This window comes from Astyanax mexicanus, chromosome 16, assembly GCF_023375975.1.
Source record: "Astyanax mexicanus isolate ESR-SI-001 chromosome 16, AstMex3_surface, whole genome shotgun sequence".
NCBI classification, from domain to species: Eukaryota; Metazoa; Chordata; class Actinopteri; order Characiformes; family Acestrorhamphidae; genus Astyanax; species Astyanax mexicanus.
Genome location: NC_064423.1, coordinates 21,386,208 through 21,402,398, shown reverse-complemented (window position 1 = coordinate 21,402,398; position 16,191 = coordinate 21,386,208). Strand labels below are relative to the sequence as shown.

The following is a 16,191-nucleotide window of genomic DNA, read 5'->3' as shown; positions in this document are numbered from 1 at the left end:
CCTTACTAGTGTCACATAATCCGCCTTATAATTGGTGCATCTTATGTATGAAATTAGACCAGAAAATAGACATTTATTGACTTGCACCTTATAATCCGGTGCGATTTACAGTGCGAAAAAAAGGGTAATCTCTGTTTCACAAGTGAGCATGCAGAAACAAGACAGTACACATAATACAACATGAAGGAGACTCTTGCTGTGCACTTTGCCTTTTTCTGATCAAGTAATGCAACAACCGCAACTATTTTGCCTCACAGTGGAAAAGAGATCTTAGTCTCTTTAGAATAGAATACATTAATGAAATTAGATTAGAATTTAGATGGAAATCATGCGATGTAAACAAGTAGGAATCAGTGAGTGACTCTTTGATCAGGATTGAGTAATCTGATGGACTTTTACTGTATTATACAGCACATGTAGGTCATTTTCTATACATTACACCTGTAACACCCATTTACAGTGATGTGCAGTGATCCCCTATTAGGATGCATTTTATCAGTTTATTAACATATATAAAGTCAGTAAGGATAAAAATTTAAATGGACCCCCCTGTGTTTTCAATGCATTCTTTCAAGTGGCTTCAGGACTGGTGTGATGTGACAAGAGCAAAGCACTGAAAAATAAAAGGCCTGGCGTCTTTGGTTCGGGACATCACTGCTGTGGCGGGCGGATGAGAAACGAGCCCGGCTGCAGTGCTGAAGGTTGCAAGTGTGTGAAGCTCCATCCATACTCATTCCTGTCACGGCCACATGATAATTACCCGTACGTCAGCTGAAGACCTGCTCACTGCTTTTTATTATGAGCAGTAGTTCACTGTGAGGTGGGGTTGGGGGTGTAGTGAATCGGGTGGTGAGGGGAGAGGGAGAGAGAGAGAGAGAGAGAGAGAGAGAGAGAGAGAGAGAGAGACAAAGTGAGAGAGAAAGAGAGAGAGAGAGAGAGAGGCAAGACATTAGGAAGAGGAGGGGTCGCGGATGAGGTGAGGAGGTTCATTTGAACAGAAATGAGCGAAGAAGAAGGAGGAGGAAGATGGGAGGGGGGGGGTAAAGGAGAGAGAGAGAGGGGAAAAAAAAAAGTTCCTCTGTTTCCAACCTGGTCTCCGAAGTCCTGGGGGAACTTCCACAGCACTGTCGGATCTGTAAGCAATTGACAGACAGCATTAATCAGTGGCTGCACAACGCCACGCACCATTCAGAAGACATACATATTAATGAAGGGGGTGGGGGCAAGGGTGGCTTCTCCTATGCGCCGGCACACTGCAGCACACAGCGCAAGTAGGAGAGATTCTGCATATGCTAATAGCAGCCGCACGGAGGCCCACAGACAGTAAAATCGTACATGCTATGAAAATTTCACGTTGCTTAAATATTCATTCTGATGGTGGATTTTCTCTCTTTTTTTTATAGGATATATTGGACCCAAAATCTTCTAATTATTATCAATATTAATTATCATTAATGCGGGTTGCTTTTTAAAATATGTAAACTGTCCACACAAAAATATTGTTAAGCTGAAGTTGTTGACAGGACAAAGACATAGTCTTTGGTATACCACACAATTGTTATTCTGTTGCTAAATGGTTGTTAGGTGGTAGCAATGGTGTTGCAAACTGGTTGCTAGGTGGTTGCTATGCTGTTTTTCTGGTGCTTGCAATGGCATGGCTAAGTGGTGGCTAAGTGATTACAGTGACTGGTCAATTACAATAACCAAAAGCCAAGCGCAATCTGAGCAAAAAAATCTGAACTGTTTAATAAAGTTTGCAATGTGAACGCAGCCTATGACTGATGAACAGGAGTTTGGCAAAATGTTGCAATTACATATAGAAAACACTTTCTGAAATGTCTGTAATATGAAATGCAAAGCTGGCCATAGAAACAATGATCTAAAAATATTTAATAATTCCTCATCAAACACAAAATGTACAGTACCATTTAAAAATCTGCAAACACCTTCTCATATATTGCTATTATTTTTTCTCCTTCAATGTAAATGAATACTGAAGTCATCCAGACTATGAAGGAATCATCATAACGTTTTTGATAGTCTTTACGACTTCACTTGAACATGCTTTTTAAAGTTCTTGACATTTTTTGAGATTATGAGACCTTCATTTCTTAAAGTAGTTTTTTTTCTTGAGTAATTCTTGGTTGAGTAATTCTTGCCATAATATGGATTATAATAGTATTCAAATATGAATAATCACTGTATGTTCACCACCTCTACCTCTTTAAACACATTAAGAGGCAAGAAATTCAAGTAATTAACTCTTGATAAGTTCAGCACAGCTGTTAACTGAAAGCTACTCCAGGTGACTCTACCTCATAACGCTGACTGAGAAAATCCAACCAAGATTTGCAAAGCTGTCATCTAAGCAAGAGGTGCTACTTTGACACTAGCCAATATGTTGAATACTCTTCTGACAACAAAAGTTAAAGTGAGAAATTGACAACATGTTTCCAAGTAAGTATCTCTTACTTTTAAGTAATCCAGTCCATTGTTTGTCTACTATTGTATTGTATAATTTTCATCAATGCAAATTAACCACTATGTTTATTTGGTAAAATGATTAAAGTAAATTATATTACTTGTCATTACAAATAGAGTAAGGTATTGGAAAAAAAAATACTGTTTTTTAATCGTACGCAATAACACATTAAGGTTGACAGCCCTATTTTTTATACTAAGATTGAAGTTTGATTTTATTTAAACACTCACAATATAATTGTCTTGCTCACAGTACCTCAATATATTGCTGTATATTAAATCATAATCCCAAAATCATGATAAGCATTGTATTTCCAGATTCTTGCCAATACACAGCCTTATCTCTAGTATTTACATTCTAAATCACGCTTCCTTACTTACAAAGAAACAAAGAAAACACAGTTGTTCACAATATTACCCCTTTAAGCAGCAAGACAGCAGCAGTAGATCTGCTTTCTTTGGCAACACACTTTCAGACCACTTGTCTACAAAGACAAATTGCTTAAAGTAAATCTTTAAACTCATTTGTAAACAACCTCTCTCTTGATAAGTGGTAAGTGATTACTACCACTGAAGCCAAGACTAGGCCTGTAAAGCACTCAATTAAACATCTCCTCAGCTGAATTACAACCTCAACTAACGACCTTCAATCTCTCTTCCTGTTCTTTCATCCAACTCAAGCCAGTCCACCATAAGCGTGACTCTATTTTCACGATGTCAAACAAACATGACTCCAGAACAGCGAGTGCAGACGGGGGGAGGAGGGGAGTTGGCAGAGGTGTTACATAATCCCATTGTGAGATTTCACGGACCTTGTCTTATAAGATTCTTTTTTTTCCTTTCTTCCAAAAGTGAATTTCCTTCTCCCCAGGGGCTGCGAGCCCAACTCCTTCATCTGATCTGGCAGAGTTGGGTCAATTTTATGCTGATTTTATGGGTGACAGGATGAACAGCACTGCCAAGGACGGGGGGAGAAAGAAGGCAAAATTCGAGCTGAGAGAGAGAGAGAGAGAGAGAGAGAGAGAGAGAGAGAGAGAGAGAAAGCAGAGGGAAGCAGGTGGAAAATGAGAGCTGAAATAAAGTAAGAAAAGAAGATGATGAAGAAGAAGAAGAGACTGAAGAAGAGTCGGAGGGTGAAGAATAGGACAGTTAAGGTAGAGAAAGAGAGTCAAAAAATATGAGAAAAAGCAAAGGAAGAGCAAAAAAAAAAAAAAGGAAGCAAGGGGAGCGTCTGCCCCCCCAAACAAAGCACCGTCTGCAGAACATATCCAGGAGGGTCCTGTATTGTAAAGTATTCAAACATACCTCGAGACATGCGTATTCATAAGAACTCGCAAATCTCAATCCCTGAGGGAATTCAGCTTTTTTTCCTCTTTTTTTTCCGCCATGGGGGATTCACATGAAACGCCTAAAATTCAGATGAGCTCATTTCATCCAGGCCCTCTCCTCACTGTCCCACCTTGAAGGAGAGGTGTCTGTTAGTCTGGGTTAAAAGTGGCAGATTTGCTCAAATGCTGGAAGATTTTGAATATTCAAAGGAAGAACTACACAAGGAGAAATTTGTCGCTGTTAGAAAGACGACAGGAAGTAACAATAAGACTCAGTTAGTAGCAGTGAAAGAGTAAAAGGTTGCTCCTGCTCTAATAGAGGCAGCTCACACTAACAAAAAGGTATCCAAATCAGCTTCGACTTTACAGCAGAAGAAAAGGCGTGTTAAGTATCAAAGTCAATATAAAAAATACATAGCAATTTATTTAGTTGTTTAAACATGGTGTCACTACTTCACTGAATTCATCCTCTTAATGTAGTGTTGTGAAAAAGGAGAGTTATAGTATACAGTGAATAGCTCCATTTGAATAATGTTCTAATCCATATTATGGCAATTAAAAGCGTTAAGATAAAACTGTCAGGACTGTCGAAGAAAGGAAGACCAAAGCCCTGCTCCCTCTGGGTAGGTAGATGGCGCTCTCTCCCCACATCACTCTCAGGGTGATGTCCACAGCACAGGGCGTCTGTGAGCTGATGTATCAGAACCGAGTCGCTGCGCTTTCCTCCAAAAGCGCTGGCTTCTCGGCAATGCTGCATCAGCAGCAGCTCAAAAAGAAGCAGTGGCTGACTTCACATGTATCGGAGGAAGCATGTGTTAGTCTTCACCCTCCTGGTGTGTTGGGGCATTACTAGGGATATGGGGAGTCCTAATGAGTGGGTTGGCTGAGTGAGTGAGTTAGTAATTGGCTGTGCTAAATTGGGGAGAAATGGGAAAAAATAGAAATAATTATAAAAATATAGAGTGACTGAGATTGGAGCTATTCCTCTTCAGTGACGAGTTTCACTTTTGTCTTGTGTGGAAGCACTGTGGTCAGATGATGTGTTTTCATGTATCACAGGTCCAGAAGGCCCAGTGTCATAATATCATACCTTGGTCTTTATTACAGATACTTTTACAGCCTAACATTGTGTTAATAATGTCTTGCAGCCAGTTGCACATATCAATCTATTTAACCATTACCAGTGTATTTAATCATTTATTGCTCCTGGTAAACTTTGTGCATTCAAAATATCAACTTTCCAAAAGAAGGAAAATTGTTTTTCATATTCCTGATAACTTTAATAATACCACCAATTATAATATACTGTACATTTCATTAGTAAAAAGTAAAACAAAGCTCTACTTCTTATTTAAAGCCTGAAAATGTCCTATCCACGACTGTCTCGAAAACAGGACACATGATCTGTTAATCAGAGGGAAATAGCAGGCCAAAATCATTGTTCGCTCTGATTTAGTCACCAACTGTCCTTCTGGGTTTTTTTTGGGGGTGGGTGGTGGTGTTGGAGGGGGTGGTGTTACACTAGGGAATGTGGTGAGATGAAGGCCCATGTCTGAGGGTGAAAAGCTGTCAAAGAGACCCCGGCTCCTTGCCTCTGCGGGCTCCCGCTGCCATATTGTGAGCGTTCTTGCGGGGGCGAGGCGTACGGGCAGACAGACACAAAGGGGATTAATGGGTTAAGGCTGAAAGTTGAAGGTTAGGAGGGTAAACCTAACCCCTACTGCTGAGCCAGAGAGAAATGTCACCATGACAGACTTGAGGCTGCTTAATCCCGCTCCCCCCGCACACTCCCCCCAATACACACACACACACACACACACACACACTCGGCCCTCTCGCTCCCTCCCTAACGCTCTTCCTTCTGCCCCCCTTGGGCCTGATGCTGAGAGCGCTCCTGTTCCCAGCAGCAGGTCTATGAACTGCCCTGAGCCAACACACACACACACACACACACACACACACAAACACTTACTTCTAAAACACATACTAAGAACAGTTTTATAGTATGAAGACTACAGAACAGAGAATGGTCAGTAGGGATCAACAGATAACCCCACTACCTTCCAGTGAGCTACCACACCATGTGGGAGTCTCGGGTTCAGTTGCTGGTCTGGGTGACTATGTTGAGCTACATGATTACATTCTTGTTCAACACTACAGGTCCATTTGGATCTCATAAATTATCATTTTTGCTAAAAAGATCTCAAGGCCTTTAAAAAGTTTTGTCACACACAATTCTTTAACAAATATGACTCTTATTGGAATCAGAATAGAATCTTCTATAGGCTCATTCAAAGAACATGCTGTTGCACCTTCTATTGTAAAAGTTCAAGAAACTGAATTTCATTGTTTATAAAATATAAGACTGCTTTGCTGTTTTCAAAACCTGTAGCTACAAATTGCATCTTCAATCTAGTTTTCTTTTTCTGTTTCTTTCTACTATGTTTTTTTTTTATGGAGCAGGAGACTCCAATTTTTACATTGTGTTTTATTGTATTATTCCAAGTCTTTTTTAGGAGTTGCAATCCTACTACAGTTTGAAATACCACATCTAGAATTGCACTGACCACAGAACAATGGCTGTTTCTGGAGTTCAAATTTAAGTTAAATTACATTATAATTATAATTTTAACTATCTATTTAGTGTTTAATGCTGATTTTGTTTATTGTAGCACAATTTCAATTGTTCTCCTTCACCCAAAGTTAAGACCCAAAGGTTCTGGTGGATCAGATTACAGGGCATTCTTACTTCAGGATAGAGAAGCAGACTTAGAGAACCGATAGTACGATGGTTTAGATCCTCTGGTCCAACATAACTAAGGTTCACAGCTGAAGTTTCTAAAAGTATTGTGATATTTTAAGTTTTGTGATACTGTATCAAATTTTAAAAACCCGGCATCAATTTTTATTTTTTAGTTTACATGTAAAGACTGGTGTCAGACAGAGGTTCATTATTGTTGTGTCTTCCAAAGATTTGATTGAATCTATTGCAATGCATCGCTTTGCTTACAGTTTTACAATATATTGTGATAAATAAAATTGCTACTCCTGTATTATGATAGCATATATATATATATATATATATATATATATATATATATATATATATATATATATATGACACTGCTACATTAGTAAGCCTCCTTTAGATCTCAATATTGCCATGAATCACTCAAAAGTGAGTCTAAAAGTCTTAAACCCTGCTGTCCGTCAGTGGCGGCCCACAACAACACGGTGCGTTCTTGTCGTCAGCCAGAGGAAAAGTCATTTGACTGTCACGAACACCGACTAACGGGTGAGAATTGAATTGAAATCACCTCAGAAGAGTGAGCCATTTTCGATTGCTTCGCACCCAAAGAGTAGCAGGGCTGCAGCTGATGGCGGGGCTCAGGAGGACCCTCCATTGATCCCCCCTGGGCTTTATGCCCAGCTAACCTTCGACAGGACCGCCGCCGCGTGGCAACGTGCTAGTGCCCTGAGCGCAGGCGGCGCGGGTCAGTCGCAAATCAATGTTTTGACGTCCCGGGGATGCCTGCCTTTAAAAGTCGATACGCAACGCTTTGATCGAGCCTGGGCCGGGGGGGAGCAGGTTAATAGGTGAGTGGTGGAGAGAGCCCAGCGTGCTCTCACAGCTGACACCACTTTTTACCACCTCTGCCTGTCTGTCGGCACTCCGGATGGGCAGAGGAGATATTGCAGGAATATACAGACACAACAAACAACACGGGTCAGACTCGAGGCCAGCCCAGCTGCTTGGCTGTCATCATATGTTAATAGAACTGCCAGTAGCTTCATGGGTTTGATTTTGTTACAGGTCGACTTGTGTTAAATAAAAGGTCTATAACAACAGCCACGCTGCCAATGTGTCAACAAAATGTGCCACCGTTATCTGACGTTTAAATATAGTACTAATATAAACATGTCACGCCGAAACATCATACCTTCCAAAAGACAACAACTTCATAAAAGAGCGATATAAAAAGACCATCCCAACTTTCTATGTACTTTATTTTGCTCATTTTGAGCCTTTCCATCCATCATGAAACTGAGACAGTCTTAAGAACATGAGTCAAATAACCTACAAATTATCTGAATCAGTTTCTCTGATTTTGCTATTTATAGATATATGTTTAAGTAAAATGAACATTGTTGTTTTATTCTATAAACTACAGACAACATTTCTCCCAAATTCCAAATAAAAATATTGTCATTTAGAGCATTTACTTGCAAAAAAATAAGAAACGATTAAAATAACAAAATAGATGCAGAGCTTTCAGACCTCCAATAATGCAGAGAAAACAAGTTCAGAAATCAATATTTGGTAGAACAACCCTGTTTTTTAATCTCATAAATAGTTTTTAAGATTGTCAAAAACAAAAAGAGAGATAAATAAGAGGCAATAATTTTAGGAATGGAGTGATTCATTCTGTTGCACATTAAAAGTTAAGAGTGGAGCTCATTGTTCTGAGGTTGACTTAACAAGTTCTCTCCTATTTACACTCAGCCTGTATCCATATGATAATCCCACACCTCACACTAATATAACTCTAATATAACTATTATAAAATGTGTTGTCTCATGGCTCTTGGGACTCGGCATGTGCAAACAATTAACATGTGCTCTCCACTTAACAGACAGCTGCTTAGTCTGTGTGTTTCTACTGCACCTATTGCATTTAAACTGAAGGAATTATTACTGTAAAAATCAACAAAAAAAAATGTATGACGCACTGTTATGGTGAACTTTGCAGTTACAAGGATTTCCAGCTATTAAAATGTAATAATATATGATAATCAAAACTACCACAATTGTCACCTGTGGTAGTAGTAAAGGTCTGCATTTAGTGACATTAAATTTGAAACTTTGTGTCTCTTAAATTTTAAATCATAAATGGCGTTAGGCAGCCACAGATAACAGTAGCAGTGTCAGATACAGATGTAATGAGCGAACATTAAATGTCAATTAGATATTATAAAAGTATATTTTTTGAGAGCTGAAACAAGGAAATAATACCCAGTTGTGATGATTACTCCCAACACACCTAAGCAGAGGAAGCTCACGCACTGGGGTTTGGGCTGGGGAAGTGAAAGTGGATAACCCAGGCTAAACTTCAGTGTGAAAGTCCCGGCTGTGTAATCTGCTACACAGTGCATCACATTGAAGTGGTAAAGCAGTAGAATATGTTTTCCTAACATAGATTTTTAAAGTTAAATTGAATACATTCTAAAACAAAACACACCTATTTACTGTGTCAGAAGTGGGATAAAGCTCTGAGATCCAGGAAGTCGGTTTAATATTGTATATTATTTAACTTATTTACTGCGTATCCTGTGCACAGACAAACAGTAAATATCTCCAACCTAAAGGGCAAATCAATATGGATTTTTATTTTTTTTATTTATTTATTTATTACTATATTGGTGTAAAAAAAGAGAATTACACTTCCCAACTGTTGAGGCCCAGGCGTCCAGTGGCAAAAAAATATTAGAGCATATTTTGTACATGTTACCACGTGATTAGTCACAGAAATCCAGCCCAACACAATCTGCAACATGGAAGCAACATTGGGAAGAACTCAAACCTCAAACCCATCTAAGCAAAGCAGGCAACCAAATAGAAATCCAGTGATGGCTGTTCCTTATCTTAACAGCTTATTCACTCCTTCATTTATTTATCATTATTAAAGTGTTCAATAAGTTATTGAGTGTTATTGAGTTTTGTTATGGGTCATATCGCCCAGTAGAGCTGCATATTATATTATTTTAGCATTACAGGCAGGAAACAGCATTTTAAATGTTTACCATCACTGGAATATAACTCAGGTCTGAGAGGGTTAACATTCATTTATTGAGTCAAGTTGTCTGACCAGAGGAGGATGCCCCCCCACCCCTCATATATTTGCCTGATGCCTCCCAAGGTTTTTTCCCCTTTTTTCCAGCTCTGAGGGACTTTTCCTTGCCTTCGTTGCTCACTGGGGGTTCTGTGTTGACTGTTCAATGTTTTTTTTCAGATTTTCTGCCGCACTATTACATTTCTGTAAAGCTGTTATTAAAAGAGCTAAATAAATACATTTGATTTGATTATTACTATTATGACATTTTGATTTCTTTTCCTGTATTTTTTAATATTGCAATATATATATTATATACCAGTATTGTGCATCTCTATTGCCCAGCACTACTAAACATTTTCTTTGAAAGTAAAGATCCAGTCAATATTTCTTATTGACACCCTAAAATGAAGAGCCACGTTCCCAGTTCCCTTCTCCTCCCTCTCTCACCGCCTCCTCCTCTCTCTTCTTATTCTCGGCCAGAGGTTAAACTGCTGAACTCTCAACCTTCTTGGCAAAGTATTTTTCCCCCCTTCCTCTCTCCCCCCTCTTATCTATAAAAGATTTATTTCACAGTATGTAGTAGTGCGGATTAGCCCACTCCATGCCCCAGAACAAAGCCATTGTCTGTGTGTCCTAACAGGTCTGTGGAAAGAGGCAGCCAGTTAGAGGAAGCTGCGGCTACTTAACACCCACAATAATGCCATTGTAAGTGGCACACTGGAAGGGTCTCTGGTTTTTCTTTAGGGGCCAGTCTAGACTTTGAGCGAGAGAGTCAAGGAACTGGGAGAAAATCCCATCAAGCAGTCGAGTGAGAGTTAACTAAGGTAACCTGCTGTGAACCTGATGAAGATGTCAACTGAACATATGGCTGAAAAAAAGAGAAAGAAAGAGAAATTCTATTGTCGGAACGAGGAGTTTCTTCTCGCCCCCTCCTCCAGAAAGAAGGGGGTGTGCGGGGAGAGGAAGGGAGGAAGGCGTTTGAGTGCCAAAAGCAGGGAATAACTGTGGTCATCAGTTTACTTCTGGATCAGTAGCTTTATTCCAGCTACGAGCGGCTCCTCCCCCAGAGCTCACAATTAAAGGGGTAAGCAGATTAGCGTGCATCTTTGAAGCTCCAGCAGAAAGAAAACACTCGCAGTTGTTCAAAAATGTTTTTCTCCATCTCTTTTTTTCTCCCTCCCCTGATTGCACGCTGCAAATGGCATTACATTTCATGCTACTTTAGCAAGCAAGACCCTCGAGAAAGGATATACTCTACTGCAATGATATGCTTCTTAAACTTACCACACTGATCACTTGCTGCCTGTGAACTTTTTTTTAGGTGAAAAGAGAAAAAAGAAATGCGTCTTAGCTTTGTAGGATGAACGATGGCCCGTGAGCTTACGAGGCAAAGGTTAGCCACCTCATTTTCAGGGTTGTTAAGACTGTGGGAGATGATATCGTACATGTGAATCACTGTTCGTGCTGACACTTTATTTGACGGCCTTGACTTAACCACAGGTCTGAAAGCACTTGGAAACACAACAATATCTCATGTGATGCTCAGAACATGGCTTAACAAAGTCCCTGCGAGCGGAAACGCTCTGTGGAGCCAAATATACTTAAAAATAAAGGTGCTTCAAATGCTTCCTTTAGGGTAGTTTTTTTGAGGAACAATTAGAAAAAAATACAGAATTTACAGTAACTTCTCAATTTTCTGATAAACCAAATTTTTTTTTTTGTGTGCAAAACTGTTATTTGTGTGAAATTAGTTTATCTAACCTACATGCCTACAATTTCCCCAACCCAACAGTAATGCCTCTCCTAGCTAAAACAAATAATGAATGAGCCACATATGATGCCATTGATTCTGCTTAGTTCATTCTGCAGCTAAATCGATAAGCTAACTTGCATATTAAAATTTGGAAATTGCAAAAATTCCAATGCATATAAACAGAACAATCATTGTACTGTATTTACCGTCTGTGGCATTTTTCGGGGCTTTTAAGAGAAATTTTTGAAATAACCTAATTTTAGACCTGTTCCTTGAAAGATGTCAGAGAAATAAACTAACAGAAAACATTAAATTTGGTTCCATAGAAAAAGAACAAATACACCAATTGCACCAGTTAAATGCAAGTTTGACGACATTCATTTATATCTTCCATTTTGTCGTCAGTGATAAAAAAGATCGAAGATCAATAGCCACAGATGTACAGCAAAACACAGACAAAATCTGAGCTCTTACAATCTCTACAATCCATCTCTACAACTGTACATTTTTGACGATAAAACACAGTATTTGCTAAAGGATCATTCTAAAGCCTAAGTTCAAGTCAACTGTGTGTAGTTAACAAGTTTCCCTGGCAAATGAAATCCTTTTCATTCATCTTAAATTCAAGGCTTTAAAAAAAGTCAAAATTTTCCAGTTTATATTGGAGAACATTCCCAATTGGAAAATTTCAGTTTTTGCTATGATATTATAAACTACCATTTTTTAATGTAGTACTTGGTAAGATGCTAGTTTTAAACTGTCTACAGTAAATCTAATGTTTTAGGATAGACTAAATGCCCTAATCTGTCTTACTTTGATGAGATACAAAGTTGATGAGTTCTCTAAGGAATTGGAGGAAAAAAGGTTGTAACTTGTTAGGAAAGGAGTTTAAACCCCATCAATTTGTTTAGAAATTAACTATTAATAACATTTATGTGCATTAAACAATTCATTAGCCGAAGACATCACAAAAACACCTGCTAACATGGCCAGACCTGGAAGTCTTAGTAATTTCAGAACTGTTTAGTACAGTGTCTGTGAGAAATTCCAGAATTCTAGAATTATGCCACTCCTGGTTCAAAAATTCAAGCAGTTCAGCTTGGTTTGATGGCTTAAGATCATCCATCTTCCTCTTGATTATATTCAATTTCTTTCAATTTGGTAAAATCAAAGACACTCGTCATTTTAAGTGGTCTCTTATTTTTTTCCAGAGCTGTATATATTTACTGTACGATTAATGCATGCTGTACTTTTAAATGCTTTATATATTTTAATATGCTTTTATTATATGCATTATATATTCTTCAGACATTCCAAACGAGACGAACATTCCAAACAAAGTTTTTTTTTCTTCTGCAGAAAAAGCTAGGGATTACATTTTGGAGAGAAAATTGAGTCATCTTATTCCCAGCAACTCTGCAATGACACAGCTCTGCATACCCTGAAATAAACGATGACACAATCGGTCAGGCTCTCTCTGGGCTCAGTTCTCCACTTGTCTAGATCTGGTTACAAAACAAAATCTCACATAGGGCGTCCTGTAGGCTGCGTTTGCACTGGCTGTATTTGCTACAGCATTCACACATAGGATGCCTATAGATAATACAGCAGATCTGTATATTCATTTAGAGGAAAGTGCTTGGGATTAACAAGGGTGGGGAAACATAAGAGGCATACAAATATTAGATATGCACAGCTGTAGCTTTAGTAGTAGTGCTGTAAATAACATAGGGAAGAGAGCTAGGGAACATTTTCCTCATTTTTGTGACCTATTTCCCGCTTGTAGGGGTTTTTACTGACTCTTACTGTAACTTACACAACCTGTTCCTTCCACTAACACCCTTTCAGAATACTAACATTTCAAATGTTATAAACTTTTTTTATTACACAATTTTAGACTGGTAGACCGGAAAGCCACGTAATGAGATCTGGTCTCAAAGTTGAAACGCATGTACACAAGATTGATAATGCCTTATTTAAGTAACAGTGTAGTTTCTAATCAAACAAATACTAAGACACAGGATGGTACCAGTTTTTAGTGCTGCCTGAGCAGAATACACTTTTCATTAAAAATAAATTAAAAACATTAAAAACATTTCAGGAACAAAGAAAGATGTGAACTCAATCAATGATTGAAATACAAAGAAATCCAGCAGTAATTGCTGTGAAATCACAGCTCACAGACTGTGGCTCAGTTTTCACACTTTGGCGATACTGTCTTTGTTCTGTCTGGCCCATGAATATTAAATGTCCTACTCCCCGGCTACATGGCTTTCTTCTGATGACATAATAGTGTAGGTGTTGCTGCACAGTTGAACAGTGCACCACACCTTCACACTCAAATAAATCTTCCTGAGGATCTTTTGCAGTCAAACAGGGGCTTTGATTAGCCTTTCTAGCAATCCTGTCAGCAGTTTTATTGGATTTTTTTTAATGTATGACTTAATTTTAATGTATCTACTATTTCAAGTAATTGCTATTTATTAATTGCAATATGGTCTGAGGAAATGAATTGCTTAAAATACTTTAATTTCTCCGTGTAGCTTTTTTTTGCTGCTTTGTGGACATTAATGATGATTAAATGATCCAGTTATATGTATTTTATTGGAAACTTAAATGCAAAACTGTAGGTGAATATTACAAAATATTTTGTAAGAAATCATCTTGGAATGGTTGTCAATCAAATTTTACTCCAATTATAAATAACATACAATTATCATATGTAAAAGACATAACAGTATGTACATACTGCATTTGGTTTTACCATAAATCTAACACTTTATCTCCTGTATGATTTCACATGAGTCTCTTTAGACCTTAGAACTATTGTCAGAATCCCTCCAGTGAAGGTTCTGTATTCAACAGGCAATCCTCCTTGAGGGTTCTATACAAACCTATGACCGAATCTTAACGCGTTGCCTCCACATGTGTCCAGGATTTCTTGTTGTTCTACAGTTTATACCATGATAGGGGGAATGTGTGGGTGGGAACAGAAGGTTTGGGGGACCACACGATTAAAACAATGTGGAACAATGTGTCAGACACTTTGGCTCACTCAAGCAGACCAGCGCTGCTGTTTGCTGCCCAAATTGATCAAACATTTGTTTTGGTTACCTGTGCATAAATCTCCCAAGACACTTTTAACACCTGATGAGAAATATTGTGCCCTTTTAATCCCACAAGATCTCATAGCACCCCTGGGTGCTGCTTCATGAGGAAAACTATGATTATTTTCAAGCAAAAAGGTCCTGGAGTTGTGCCAAAAAGTGACTCTTCTTCGCTTCATGTGCAGCCATGATAAGCAGTAGTAAACATTCAAGAAAAACTAGAATATTAAGCACACAGAAGAACATGGCTTTTAAAGAGCTTGAAGAGTTGAGTTTACGGGTACCTTACATTTATTAACTTTCAAATATGGTCAAATTTGATCTAAGCAAAATAAATACATAAATAAATCAAACTGGTTAATGAGGCTTGCAATGTAAATGCAACCTTTATTCCTAGTTTTGAGACTTAAAATATAAGCAACGTTTAGGTAACTGAATTAGAATGGTCAGAATAGATCAGTTTTTTTGTAATCTAAATATTCTTACATTTTCCAGGCCCTAAAAGACTAATCTGTATTTGTAGATTATTCTACACATTTCTTCCTATATTTCCAATAGAATATTGTACATACATCAACATCCTAATTTGCATATTATACAAATATTATTGCACAAACTCCTCAGCATACAGCGAGAAAGAAAAAAAAACAAAAAAAAACAAAAAAGATTGGAAAAAAAGACGTATTTCTAGATTCACAAAGCTAGGTCGGGGTACACCCCAATTTCACAGCTTCATGATTGAGTGGAGCAGCATATGGATGTCGGCTATGTGACAGTCGCAGCATAGCACCGTATATTAGCGCAGTCTGTCACAATACACATCCAAAGCCAGGAATGTTTATCAACTGTCTGCATGTGAGAGGATTTTCTTTTCTTTTCTTTTTCCCCCCCCCACACTCCCCTCTTCCTCGCATACCATTTATTCCAGCGGCTATAGCACGGCGAGGCTACAAACGGTGAGCCACAAGCTCCGCAAAAAGCAATAAACAACGTTCAAACGCTCTGCCTCGCAAATCGCACCTTAACTCCTGACTCAAGAGTAATTTATATGCACACTACACACTTTTCAGGGGGCAGGCAGAGAGAGGGGGGAGGAGAAAGGGAGGGGGTGGTCTTCTGTTGTGGAGCAATAGCCAAGTACGCTAATCATATCAGTCATCAGACTGCCTTATCAGAAGCTCGGCTACATCTCGCAGACATTAAAATGTCTTTACCTCTTAAAGGGGGGCAGCCGCAACTCCCGTTAGGATGTGTGAGCAGAAAAGCTGGAGAAGGGCTGCAGCAGGTAATCACAAGTTGCAAACCATATGCTCGCACCATCTGCCTCACACATAACACACACACACACACACACATAACACACACACAACACACACACACACACTTCTAAAAGCAGGCTACCTAAAGAAAGAAAAAAAAAAATCATTCAGGGAGATGACAAAAAACAACTGGCTCCAGATATCCAGCTTATCCTCTCACAGCACAATCAATGTTCCCGGCCTAGCCCATGCCTACGGGACGTTTCCAGCCAATTATGGTCAGCATTAATGTCAATACACTGCAATATTGATACGCAGGACTGCTGGTTTAGGAGAGGACAGCATAATGTATGTATCAGACACAGGATAGATACGACCTGACCACATTAAGACCATATGTAAAGAGTTTAGTTAATTTCAAGATAAAAAT

At 38.7% G+C, this 16,191-nt stretch overlaps 1 protein-coding gene across 3 annotated transcripts in view; it reads right to left on the bottom strand.

Annotated features, from left to right (window-relative positions):
- Nucleotides 1-16,191, bottom strand: part of dennd1b (DENN/MADD domain containing 1B) — a 167,531-nt gene that overhangs the window by 128,924 nt on the left and 22,416 nt on the right. For all 3 annotated transcript variants that reach the window (XM_015601283.3, XM_022669762.2, XM_022669761.2), the window contains exon 3: nt 1,090-1,133. In XM_015601283.3, the coding sequence (XP_015456769.3) occupies nt 1,090-1,133 (44 nt within the window). The remainder of the gene's footprint in view (nt 1-1,089; nt 1,134-16,191) is intronic.